General features: G+C 47.5%; 1 protein-coding gene across 1 annotated transcript; it reads left to right on the top strand.

Moving 5' to 3' along the window:
• Positions 1 to 8,491: 8,491 nt before the first annotated feature.
• LOC136532397 (probable indole-3-acetic acid-amido synthetase GH3.13) lies at positions 8,492 to 13,530 on the top strand. The gene is made up of 3 exons (XM_066525005.1): positions 8,492 to 8,955; positions 9,035 to 9,948; positions 12,881 to 13,530. Exons 1-3 carry the CDS (start codon positions 8,492 to 8,494, stop codon positions 13,528 to 13,530), a joined length of 2,028 nt encoding a protein of 675 aa, XP_066381102.1.
• Positions 13,531 to 13,998: the final 468 nt, after the last annotated feature.

Raw genomic sequence — 13,998 nt, 5'->3', positions numbered from 1 at the left:
GAGAGAACCACACTTCCGTAGCCTTCTGGTTTCCCCGTCCGGTACCTCTGCGCGCACAGAGTAGCGGGAGAGCAGGTGCCTCCGGAACCCTCGTCCGTCAGAGAACCTTGCACGGGGTGTGCGGCGATTAGGTTTTTGGGGAGCGATCCGCGACTGCTCATTCACGTACATCTTCTTTCCGGTGATTACCCACGGAACCGCAAGCTGTCTTCTTTCTGGTGATCCATTCATGAGACTGCACTGCGAGCATCTTTCTGCATCGACTGTGGTCCGCGACTTCGAGCAACACACTATGTCAACTAGTGCGAATGGAGCCTCCGATGCCCTCGGCATGGGATCCTCCGCTGGGTATAGTCTAATCTCTGTGATTTCTGTACTTTTTGTTTTTACTGTATTCACCAGTATATCATCTCTGTATGCTGTAGTATTCATAAGAAATATATACATGCACATATATGTTATCACAAATCTGCTGATGTTATTTTTCTGGATTAAACTGATAATGAAATCACGTAAATTCCTAACATTTAGGACCACCCCTTCTTGGATCTGGTGCCTTCGGATCACCGTGCCCGTCCTGTCAAAATGATTAGTTTCAGAGACAACTAACAACTGTGCTCAGGCAGAACTGGACTAGTGGTCAGTATGTGTAGCAGTTTGAGACCAAATAACCTGCAATCATCGCCTACTGGCTGTGCATAATCAGACCAGGTTTTCCAAAAAGCGGCCAATCTCAGGAATATGTTCAAACTGAATCACACATGGAAGTTTCATTTTTAGTTTCGTTTTTATAAGAAATTCTGGATATATAAACCATTCAAAATTTTTAATCAGTTGTGAACTTTGCTGGATGTACCGTTTGTTCAAACAATGAAACAATATTTCTTCAATTCTCTGATTCTGCACAAGAAAAAAAAAGGTCTTCACAAATGGTGATCTTTGAAATTCAGCAAAGCTAGTAGCCTACTAGGTAGTTAATAGGACATGCAAACATGGTGTGCGATGCAAGTTTTTATTACAAAAAGTCGCCTGTACTTTGCAATCTTTCTCTAACTCATCGGGTTTTGAGTATACCAAACACCAATACAAATGCATCCCAATGGGAGGCAAGGAGATGGTGTGAGTTCACCAGTGCCTTGTGGTCCTCAGGACAAGATTTTGCTGTTGTACTTCACATAATATTATCTCTTCAAACTAGGAGATGTGTTAGTGGTGGACCTGTGGTCTATCTATCTATGCATCATTGGAGGGTGTTAACATTATTATCGTTGGTCAAGGATCATCACATATAGCCACCACAAAGTGCCAAGTGGTTTCCTAAGAGCTATTATCCTGGTGCCATATGTCAATAAAGTATAACGATGACGCGATCACGAGAAGATCTAAGGACATTCATAAGAGCGTTTTTTTTGGGTAGCTTGGTATATTACTTGATCTCTTGAGTGATTGTTTGACCATGCAAAATGACGATCGATGCTTACAATTGAACTTCTGGTTCTGTGATGAGGTTTGAATTATCATATGGTCCTCAGTTATGACAACTCAGAATCCAAAATATTTTCACGGTCGCATGGATGATCATTTTGCTAACTCGTTAGAAGGTGGTGTTGAGGTAGTGCAGTTTCACTGAAAGTTTAAAAGTCTGTGTTCCTGTCCAATTGGAATAAACTAGCCAAACCATAGGGCCCTTTTGAAATGAAGGGGGAAGAAAAATATAAGAGCAGTGTACACACTTGAGTCACATTGTGCCAGGGCTGTCATACAAGAACACAGAACATAGGAATGTTCAACAAAAAAGATGTTTCTTTGGAGGCTTCAAATGAAAGATAGAACAAGTAAAATAGACAAGGGAGGATCAATTACAAGATCTATGCATGCTAAAATTTCTGTGGATTAAGCAGTTCCTAAAAATTCTGCAAAGTGCAAACCCAATCCTTTGCTCTGAAGGTTATATAGACCCCCCCCCCCCCCCCCCCACCCCCCTTCGCGATTCCACTTGTCCAAAATTTATATGAAAATTCCTATGATCCTTATGAGGCCTCAACTTTCTCATGTAATGAGAAACCAGTAGTCAGGCCAGTTTCGAGGCACATTAAAGGGCCAATTTAGTGATTCTCGTCTTTGTTCTGTCTGGGCAACATATTTTAATTTAGAGTTAAATGCACCAGATATCCATTAACTTGTGAGGAGGTTTTAGTTGGGTACATCAACTTTCAAAGTGGCTTTTTGGGCCCATAAACTTTTAAAATGGTTCACTGTAGTCCATACCTATTTATTTAACCTTAAATTCAAAGCACATTTGTAGAAAACCCCTTCCCGCACCGCGTCACGCGGACGGCTCTCTGACGCCCGCCGTCGCTGCTGCGGGCGCGCTGGCGAGCCGCTACTGTGGCCATACGGGCCCAACCGGCAGCTCGCTCTGCAGCCAAGAGATGCTAAGACAACAAGCTGCTCTGCAGCTGGCACTCATCTCGGACCAGCGCACGCTCGAGCTCGACAAGGCCTCTGTAGGCTGGAAATGGCGAGCTGGACATGGACGCGTCTTCGGGGTCCTGTTGCTGCTCGAGCACGCCATGGCAGCCGATGCAACATCTCTGTGGCATTTACAACAACAGCTTCAGCCTTGACACTGATCATTCCATTCGCGTCAGTGGAGCAAACCACAACATCATCCGGCTGCTGGGGTGGTGCACCGACGGCGAGCACCTCCATGGCGTCGAGGCGGGTCGGCCGCGGCCGGACCTCCACGGCGCGGCCGGCTTCGGCCAGCGGGCACCGCGGCCGCGCACTGGCGCGTCACGGCGAGGAGGAAGAGCGGCGGCTGGAGGAGGGCGCTTCGGCCACGCCCGCGAAGGAATCACCGGCCCAGGGCGCGGGCCGCCCACCGCCCAGCCGCTGCTGCCTGGTGCGGTGCTCGCCACGCGCCGCCTCTAGGGCACGGGCCGCCCACCTCGTCGAGCTGCTCGCCACGCGCGGCGGCCCCGAGCTCTCGGTCACTGTGGCCATCACGGCGGGCAACGCCCCGCTCCTCGAGCCGCTCCTGGCTGCCTGCCCGTCCGTCGGCGTCGTCATGCTGCCATTCCCTTCCTCACTGTTGGTCCCACCGGGCTGCGGCGAGAACACCAGGGACCTCCCGTTCCACCTCTTTCGGATGTTCGTGCCCCGCGGCGCGGTGGCGCAGGATCTCCACCTGCGGTGCCCACCCACGGATGACCATGCCCCACGAAGTCGTGGCCGCCTTGAACCCCTCTGGCAACACGGTGAGCGTCCCCGCGGCCCACACGAAGGTTGCCGAGCTCTGAGCCAGCGTGTCCGCCACGCACGCCGCCTGCTCCGGCGACAGCGCGTGCTGCGTCCCGAAGCTGACGTAGACGACGGATCCATCGGCGAAGGTGTCTAGGTAGGTGGGCTCGAGAGCCGCGGAGGAGTTGAGGACGACGCACTCAGTGTCCAGAAGGCGACGTGCAACGCGCTGCAGGGCGAGAAGGTGACGTGCCTGGCGCTAAGCTCGGCGGCGAGCGGCCGCACCCACCCGGTGAAGAGGTTGGAGACGACGGCCATGACACGCCCGCTCGTTGACCACCAGCGTGTGCGCCTGGAACTCGCCGTCATCCACGGAGAAGGTGACGTCCGACCCCACGCCGGTCTCCAGCAGCCGCTCGAGGTGCCAGGAGATGCTGGGCGGCGGCACCACCATGTCCTGCTCCGGGGCTAGCAAGCGTGTGTGTGCGGCGGTCGTCGTCGTCTTGCTGGCCACCACCTAGAACTCGAAGTTGCACTCCACCGACACGCGCGGGTATGCCAGCCGCCGCGAGCTCGCGCGCCGGCTCGAGTCCCTCGTGGCGCGGGAGGTGGAGCTGGTGTCCGCGCTCTCCGGGGGCGTGCTCCCGCGGGAGCGCAGCGCGTCCGAGGTGTGGCAGCTGCCCAGGAGCACCGCGGCCGTCGTGTGCCAGGTCAACGAGGCTAGCTTGGTCCCGTGCCTCGCCGCGTGGGACAAGTCCAAGACGCCATCGAGAGCCAGATGCAGAGCTGCACCTTCACGCTCGGCCTCAGTGAGCCCAACCTCGCCAACAAGCCCGTGCTCGAGTACGACCGCGTCGTGTGCCCGCACGAGCTGCACGCGCTCAAGCCCAGGGTAGCACCGGAGCCCAAGTCTGGCTACAGCAACCGGGAGCTCGAGACGCTGTCTCAGTGTCGAGGTGGACCCCAACGGTGGCCCACGGGTGCAGGAGGCGGCCATGAAGCTGTACCACAGCCGTAGGCGCGGTGAGGGCGAGGAGGCAGGCAAGGTGGAGCTGCTCCAGGCTTTCCAAGCAGTGGAGGTGGCCGTGAGAGGATTCTTCTCGGTGTACAGGCCGTCGGAAGTGTGGAGAGGCAGGCACCAGTTTGCCGTCCCCGGGGACTTCAACCTCACCCTGCTCGAGTACCTCATCGTGGAGCCGGGGCTGAGCCTCGTCGGCTGCTGCAACGAGCTCAATGCCGGGTACGTGCGGTTGAGGGTGCGCACAAGGCCGGCAAGGGCGCACTCGAGTGCGCGGTTTGCCTCAGCGAGTTCGACGTCGACGAGACGCTCCGGCCGCGGCGGCAGCACGCGCCATGGCGTCAGCGTCAGGACCGGAGCAGGAAGGGTGAGCGCGTAGAAGATAAAAAAAACTAGGGGGTTTTCTGCAAATGTACTTTGGATTTAAGGTTAAATAAATGAGTATAGACCTGCAGTGAACCATTTTAAAAGTTCATAGACCCAAAAAGCCACTTTGGAAGTTGATGGACCCAACTGAAACCTCCTCACAAGTTAATGGATCTCTGGTGCATTTATCTCTTTAATTTACATTAAGACCAATTTTAGGAAGCTGATGGTCTCATATGCTTTAATTAATTTACTACACTTGTGTGTACCTGGGGTTCATCTAGCTAGCTAGGTGTGTAGTATAAAAAAATAGCTAGCTAGGTGTGAGCCAATTGCAAAAAATAATTAATATTTTCATTGTCAAAATTCAAATTAGTGTCTCTTGTCACGTCAAGGGAATGAAAAGCACCAAGATGTTGTCTATTTGGAGCAACCTATTTGAGGTAAAAGGAACTGCACCACCAACAGGAAATAGACCAATATTTGATAGCTATTGACTTTTGTTAGAACCGGCAACATAAAAGTGGTTATAAAGGAAATAAAATCATATCATACAATTTTCTTTGTAAAAGATACCATTGACCAAGTCACTATGTGCCATCACTCACCAGGTCAAGTCATCACAATGGGATTGATCTACTAATTAAATAATTATCAATCTGGCTATGTAGCTATTCTGTTAATTAGTTTGCTTCCTGGACTTCGTGACCATGCAGCAGGTTCTCCTCTATTATGCATGTGTGTTGTGAATATGAAAGAATAGTGACTAGCTAATACATTGTTTTGTCACTTAGTACATCAAACCAACCGCTCCTGGAACAGTTGGTTGTTATCCCTTGTTTTCCTCCTCCTTTTCTGCTTTTTTCAAGGATCTTCTGTCTCCTTCAAATTATTCATTAAGCAACATCTTCACCATCCATTTCTCTTGTATTTAACTTTTTCCAAAAAAAGAAACATTTCATATTTTTTTATTACTATTAGTTATTTCAACATGTGAGCCACTAAATCTAGCAGATCCAGATTTTATTGATCTATATCCACTAAACTACAAATCTGTCTTCTCTCATTACTGTGAGAATTGTCGTGTTAAAAAATAAAAAAAAAACAATATAAAAATGACACATGTATTTGGCCTGGACCAATTATTTACTTCTCAGTGACTGCATTAGTTCTCTTTCCAGTGTAGGTAACCACCATATTCTGTTTTGCAATTCATTGTATTGTAGGGTCCTAATTATATCACTGAGAAAAATTATTTAGTGTAATTACAGAATGCACGATGTGCAGAAGTTTGCTGATGTCAGTTGGCACTCTGTAAGAACCAAGAATGCAGTCTGCATTGCAGGGCTATGAAATGAGTCGAAAGCAGGTATCCTATGAAGCCCACTTGGATATGGTTGGTTACGGAAAAGACTTCTGGATCTATAAAAACAACAGTCACAATTTAAGGCGCCTCATCTGGAAAACACCTATTATTGGGGTTAAGAGTTATATTATGATATACACTATATCTTTGAATTTGTCATGATCTAGCCATGATCATGGTTCTTTTTTTCACGAAACTTTCCATATGTCACCAATGCAACCTGAAAAACACACACCCAAGTTCGCCCAGTCACTTGTCTGTATGAACTATGAAGGGTTTTGCTAGAAAAAAAAATCAAGAATCAGTTCAAGTTTGAAATAGAAAACTCCTGAAAATTTCCAACCGTGCTGCTCTTGGATGCCAACCTGAATGCCAATTGCCAAACTAGTTGGACAAACAATTGGCTGGAAATTTCAGTGCCCAGTAGGGCTCTAAGGACACGAGTGCGTACAGTTGTATCAACATCTTGTCACACAGTGCGTTTGACTGCTACAACCAGCACAGTTGCTTTGTTATCTGATACCTGTGAACAACTGTGTCTTTGAATTAGTATCAGAGCAACAAGTTGATTAGGAAAACATGAAAAAATGAACAATTTTGATGAAAGTAGGCACAGTTTGTGATGCCAATTTGATCAGCTTGACATGGCTAGCAATCCCAGATCTTTCTCATGGAAGCATGGCAAATTTTTAAGTTTGTTTATGTGGACAGCTGGCGCAAACCTGACCTCATGATCTCTCTAAATCTTCTAGCTGTCGGCACTGACTAAATAAATCACCTCACATCTGATTTAACAGATTTCCCAAATAAAGAATCAACCAAAGTTATCAAATGATGTAACAGTGCAGGGAGCATGTAGTTTAACCCCATTCTGATATATAATTTTATATTTTACATGATGCCGTGGGATCTGAATGTGCTTGTGGGCATCGATGATCAGGTTCATATTTAATCCCCAGCAAAAGCGAGACAGCTAGGACTAAGAGACTAGCCATGTGTGTCATTCTACTTCTGAGCCTTGACTGGAATTAAGATGTTCCAAAAGGTCAGCTTAACATTCTAAAATGTTTTCATGACAGGAACCCACATAGCATCAACCAGAAGAGATACATTTCAGGCATTAAAATAGCCCCAGAGAATAGGTCATTGGAAGGTCAGAAATGGTACTGATCCGCTTGTTTTTTTTTGCCTGCAAATATTTCTGTCAAAGTCAGCCTTTGTTAGTGATCAGTTCAGATTATTGTGTCGATCGCAACCTTAAGCAGTCCATTTGACACCTGAACACTGATAGTGCAAGCAGCAAACAAGAAACTAAAAGCATCGTACAAGATTAGCATTGCATATAAAAGTTCTTGACAACATGATCAGTACATTCCTGGTGACATGGCCATCCAACAAAAAAAATTGATACTGTTGATCAAGGTAACAGTTATACCCAAATTGGTCAAGGAATCAATTGGCTTTATTATTCTACACCTGGAAGGGCATCGAAGAAAATCTCTTATTTCTCACTAGAATCTGTAGTTGTCAGTAGGCCAGCTAAAGAAGGGCAAAGCTCTAAATTTCAGATGCATACACACATAAACTAGAAATAAATCATGTTCCTGTGTTTGTACAGGAGAAGGGATCCGATTGATCAGTGGACCTAGCTACCTAGATTTTCTTGAAATTAAGAAGCCTCAGTTTCGTTTATTTACATATTTGTTTCCAGTATGAGAGATTTACTTTGTAAAGTTTGGTAAACCATAAGTAATTTTTCCAACAGCTGTCCCCTCACGACTAACAAAGCTCAGTTCATGCAAAATTCAGAACAATTAAACTATACGTGTGTTTCATTAAAAAAAACTATCAGTGTGAACGAATGTATGAATGAATATCACTACCAGCCTTAGGATAGGAGATCAGAAAAGGTGGTACCTTCCACCTTCTGTCTATAGAAGTGATCCATCTTTTCCTGAAATCAGGTGACTCATCTGATAAGAACTTTGGCTGTGTCTGCCAAGAAGAACACAGACAATTGCAGAAAACATAAAAGGGACACCAAAGTTGAGGAGGCAGCCATATGAAGCTTTGACCCATAATAGATGCATCTAATCACAAGCTCCAAGACATGGCCACATGTGGACACAAATGACTTGCACACTACCCTGTGCTCTCTCCCCCATAAATTTGTTTCACATGCACTACAGAGGGGAAAAAAAGATCAAAAGAAATCACTCACAGCTAGCTTCTCTGCACAGCACTGTATCCCCTCCCACTCACTCTCTCAAACAAATCACCCACAGTCACAGCATACTTCTACACTCACTCTCCCTCTAAAATATCAGACAACACCTCTCTCTCTCTCTACGCACACACAGACGTGTGATGAGACATATATAGGACATGGAGAGCAAGGGGAGTTCACCTCTGCAACAAACAGTAGCTGCACAAGAACAAGGCAGCAGTGCAGAAGCCTCGCTCTCCATGCCCTGTCGGCACAGAGAGTGCACGCATGCATGGATCTAACAATGTCAACCACGACGATGTCCACGTCCCCAGCAGTGGTCGACCATGACCATGGTCACCACCACCTCCTCTCCTCAGTCTCATCCACCTCCACAGATTCGCCGGCAGCGACAATGCCACCGCGGCCGTCGTCTCTGCCGCCTACGATCCCGGTCTGCGACCCGCACGACGGGCCAGCGAGCCTGCAGCTCATCGAGGACCTGACCACCCACGCCGGCGCCATCCAGCAGCGCGTCCTCAGAGAGATCCTCTCCATGAACGCCGGCACGGACTACATCCGCGGCTTCCTTGGCTTCGACGTAGAGGGACGCCACGCCGACGAGCTCGCGGCCGCGTTCAAGGAGTGCGTGCCGGTCGTGGAGTACGAGGACGTCAAGCCGTACATCGAGCGCATCGCCAACGGCGCCCCCTCGTCGCTCATCTCCTCCAAGACCATCACCGAGCTCCTCACAAGGTACATACTACTGCTGCACACAACGTGTTTCTAGTAAATCATCGTCGGAATTTCGGCCACTCACGGCGGTCCTCGTCAGCTCCGGCACATCTGGCGGGCAGCCGAAGCTGATGCCGTCCACAGAGGCGGAGCTGGACCGCAAGACCTTCCTCTACAACCTCCTCGTCCCCGTGATGAACAAGTACGTGGAAGGTCTGGACAAAGGGCGGTGCATGTACCTGCTGTTCGTGAAGCCGGAGATCAGGACGCCGTCGGGGCTGGTGGCGCGGCCCGTGCTGACGAGCTACTACAAGAGCCGGCACTTCCGGGAGCGGCCGGACAGCCCGTACACGCGGTACACGAGCCCGAACGAGGCGATCCTGTGCCCGGACAGCGCGCAGAGCATGTACGCGCAGCTGCTGTGCGGCCTGGCCCGCCGCGGCGAGGTGCTCCGCGTCGGCGCCGTCTTCGCCTCGGCGTTCCTGCGCGCCGTCAAGTTCCTCGAGGCCCACTGGCGCACGCTCTGCGACGACATCCGCGCCGGCCGCGTCGACGCGGCGCGCGTCACCGACGCCGCCTGCCGGGACGCCGTCGCCAGGGTCGTGACGCGGCCGGACCCGGCGCTGGCCGACGCCATCGCCGCCGAGTGCGAGGGCGAGGGGTCCCCGGCCGCGTCGTGGCGGGGCATCGTGCGCCGGCTGTGGCCACGGACCAAGTACATCGACGTCATCGTGACGGGGTCCATGGCGCAGTACATACCGCTGCTGGAGTTCTACGGCGGCGGCCTGCCGCTGGTGTCCACCATGTACGCCTCGTCGGAGTGCTACTTCGGCATCAACCTCCGGCCGCTGGACCGGCCGGAGGACGTGGCGTATACGCTGCTGCCCAACATGTGCTACTACGAGTTCATCAAGGTGGAGAAGGACGGGGAGGAGGCTCGCGACGGGAAGGTGGTGGACCTTGTCGACGTCGAGCTCGGAGGCTACTACGAGCTCCTTGTCACCACGTTCACAGGTGAGCTCCTACGTGCTCTTTTTTTTTTCCCTTAGCATGCTGCGTGTACATATGGCTGGATGCATGTACACACTCTTGCTTTCCTATAGCTATTGTTGACTGGAGGTTGTTAGAGAATCGAACTTGTTCAAGACCGTCTGATAGTGCCAAATCAACGGTGGAGACTGCATTATTAGATGATAGGAAGACAAAAGCTTTGCGTTGATTTTATTAGATGATAGGAAGACAAAAAGAAGCGAAAATTTACAGACTCGACTTTACAGACCGAACACCACTCGTTCTACTTCTACTTGAACAACTTAAGACAAAACTGTACACTGGCAAAAACCGAGCAGAAAATAACAGGAAAGGAAACCTGAAAACAGTTGGGAATGAAATGCTGTCTACTGCCGTTCAGCTGCATCTCGCCTTGGCGCCATTGCCCTGCGGATGATCGAGCGTCAAACTAGCAAATTAGATGGAAAAACAAATAACGTATATACTATATATATACTTATACTAAATATATCTCCACAATATATTGTAGGTAAGTACATGCCTTGGGCAACGCAAGGAGTTTTGATTGGCTTATTAATAGGCAAGTTTCTGGTTTTTTGCCGGAGTTTTTGCATGCCACAAAAACTTAGTCTGTGATCACATGTGTGATAGACACAATTTACATGCAAACTCATTTAAGAAACATACTATTGCTTATTTTTTTTTAAAACGATGCACATCCTCTCTCTCTCTCTCTCTATATGCGTTTTTTTTCTGCAAAACTTGGGACTCAAATTCAATCTAGAAAAATTAATGCAAAAATGAAGAAAATAGGAGTGCATGTGAACTAGAAGACAAAACTTCTAGGGATTTGTCCTGTAGTGGACATACGTACGCCCGAATATATAATGTGAATTTTTATAAAATGAGTTTGATTCCTAGCTTTTTCAAGAAACGACATATAGATAGGATATGGATATGTACTTACTGCATGTTTATTTTATATACGTCTCAATTATGTTTCTTTACTCTCGTATTTTCATAATTAACTAAGCAATAAGTTAATGATAATGCACAAGTGCAAAAGGCAAAGCCGCGCTTCCGTATCAATTTAAGCGGTGCATATGCATGCATGATTATCTTACCACAAAATATCCATTTTTTGTAGAAGGAAGGAAACAAATAAATCATATATACTTTAAATTTACCAAATGTGTTTCTTGTGCTTTACAAAAGATAATTATATATTTATGGGTGGTTATTGTTTGCATTGGGATCTCCCAGTTGGCCAATGGGGTGTCAATTCTTGACGCCCAGCCTCCCACTAGCTTTATTTTATTGACAGTGTACAATCACGTTCACCAAACTATCATTGACAGTACACTAATCCTAAAGGTAAAATAACTTTGCCTCCTAGCTTTCGTGTTTGCATTGGCAGTACACCCACTTTCATCAGACAAGGAGATATTGATAGACTCGTTTTATTAGGCAGTTGATAAGAAAGGTCAGGGCAGACCTGTCCACTTCATGCTGGGGGGTAAATTAAAGGTTCATTTTCCTCCAAATCAGTAAATAGTATTTTATTTATTCCTCTAAGTACCAATGAGATATTTGTTTACTATTGCCTCTTATGGAAAATATTAAAAACATTTTTACTGCTATTTTTTGAAAAGAAATTAACTATGCATCTAGAGATGTTGATGTAAATGCTAGTCTCTTCTGAACATGATGGAATAAAGAACAAGAATACAATTCACCTCCTGTAGCAGTAGTAATATCTACTAAAAACAAAAGGCTCATAATATACATGCCACAAGAACTATAGAAGGATATGATGTGATATGTAAAAGAATAATATCCAGCCAATGCGGCCTCCATCTCAACCCCCCCCACAACCTTTAATTTTCTTCATACAGTCTTGCATTTCCATGAATAAAATGAACTTTCCTCATCATTTGATGGTTGATACCTTAAAGTATGCTCCTGAAGAGAAAGTGATCAATGCAACGAATCAACAAATATTAGCCACTGTGGAAAAATGCTCTACGGAAGTGTGCTACTGGGGCATATAGTCAAAGTACCATTATTGCATTGTAGTATGCATGGCTAGAGATGTGCCCCCCAACCATTGGAGTCATCTTAAAATTTTCTTTTAACAAACAACTTGCGTTTCTAATATAAAAAGGAACATTATCTGTTCCTTATCCAGGCCTGGAGCCAGGATTTATAGATTAGAGGAGCCGCTCAAACCAACAACAATCATGCGTAACATATATATAAAATCAACATGAATATACATAACAACCAAATGAATGTTTGTGTTACAATAAAAAAAAATAACACTTTGTAGTTTGAGTTATTTTGGTTAGTTTCCTTCAAATAATACTTCTTTTAGTCATACACAAAATGTTTGGGCGACATCTGGTCCAAACCCAACTGTCAATAATTTTAGAAAAAAATAGTTTTGAGATATGAAAATTAAATATAGTTTATTATTTTTCCCCAAAATATCATAAATATGTGGGATTTATAATAAATTCATCTATAATTATGACATATATCAAGTAAAGATATTATTTTTTTGGATACCGTTGCATGTCCAAAATTTGGGTATTTTTTCAGTAGAGGGGAAATGGTTCAATTTTACTTAATATAAGACATATGTGGTTTCTAAAGCATTAGCTAAGAAAAGGCAAGAAAAAAAAGCTAATGATTGCTATACTTTTATAACAACTTGTTGTAATGCATTATACAACATCGATTCTAGTTCCTCTGTTCTAAATTGTAAATTGTTTTAGCAAGCTTTTATTACTATATATCTAGTCATAGCGTATATTTAAATGCAAAGTAAAAAATATAATAATGATTATTATTGTTATGAAAACGATATATATAACATTATTGTGAGTAATTGTGACGGGTGTATATATATGTATGTACGTGGTGGTGCATGCAGGTCTGTACCGGTACCGCGTGGGCGACATCCTGCAGGTGTCAGGCTTCCACAACGCGGCGCCGCAGTTCCGGTTCGTGCACCGCCGCAACGTGGTTCTCAGCGTGGACACCGACAAGACCTCCGAGGACGACCTCCTCCGCGCCGTCACCGCTGCGAAGCGCCTCCTGGCGCCGCTGGGCGGCGCCACCATCCTCTCCGAGTACACCGCCTACGCCGACACGGCCTCCATCCCGGGGCACTACGTGCTCTTCTGGGAGCTCACGCCGCCGCCGCCGCTGCCACCAGCGTCGTCCGGCGACGAAGCCGTTGCTCGCCGCGTTATGGCGGCGTGCTGCGCCGAGGTGGAGGCCGGTCTGGACGCCGTGTACCGGCGGTGCCGGAGCCGCGACCGGTCCGTGGGCCCGCTGGAGATCCGCGTGGTGTCCCCCGGCGCCTTCGACGCGCTCATGGACCTCTGCGTCTCCCAGGGGTCGTCGGTGAACCAGTACAAGACGCCCCGCTGCATCAAGCACCCCGACGCCATCGCCGTCCTGGAGGCGCGCGTCGTCGGCAGGTTCTTCAGCGACACCGTGCCGCACTGGGAGCCCTTCAACGTCGTCGACGCCGGCGCTGCCACGGGCACGGACGCCGACGCCGCCACCGCCAGCTGAAACGAAAGGTGCGGTGCGGTATGCACAAATGAATTCGCTTATGATCTCTGTAATATAATCACGTAGATATATAATTGTCCATGTGCATGTCTAGTGTGATGTTCAGTTCAGTTCACAGGAGGCCAGGAGGGGGTGAATCGTGACGCGTGCGTACGTGTTTGTTACTGTAGTGTATGTTGTTCAATTGCATTTGAGATTGATCATTTGTTTATGTATCAACTGGTCATTGACTCATTGGCATTGTCATCGATTGTTAGCAAATCTTCAACATATTAATCTGCTGGCCTGCCCCTCTTTTTAATCCTTGTGTTACTTACGTACTACTCTTCCAGTTTCAAAATGTAAAGGTTCCGTCGTGAAGAGTCATCGTTTCATCAAACGGTAACACTTCACGTTAGGACGTCCGTCCAAATGCTCTTGGTGGGCCGTGAGCCCAACGACCCACTTCTACTCTGCTCGTCCACTCGT

The sequence above is a fragment of the Miscanthus floridulus genome, unplaced genomic scaffold (genome assembly GCF_019320115.1).
Source record: "Miscanthus floridulus cultivar M001 unplaced genomic scaffold, ASM1932011v1 fs_604_1_2, whole genome shotgun sequence".
In the NCBI taxonomy this organism is placed as follows: Eukaryota; Viridiplantae; Streptophyta; class Magnoliopsida; order Poales; family Poaceae; genus Miscanthus; species Miscanthus floridulus.
The sequence above is the reverse complement of the archived record's forward strand: the minus strand, read 5'-3'. Positions and strand labels throughout refer to the sequence as shown.

Bases quoted from the DNA above. Each gene is read 5' to 3' on its own strand.
- LOC136532397 (XM_066525005.1), top strand. From the start codon at position 8,492: ATGGATCTAACAATGTCAACCACGACGATGTCCACGTCCCCAGCAGTG. The intron at 8,956-9,034 runs GTACATACTACT...GGTCCTCGTCAG, and splicing joins ATCACCGAGCTCCTCACAAG to CTCCGGCACATCTGGCGGGC. The intron at 9,949-12,880 runs GTGAGCTCCTAC...TGGTGCATGCAG, and splicing joins CCTTGTCACCACGTTCACAG to GTCTGTACCGGTACCGCGTG.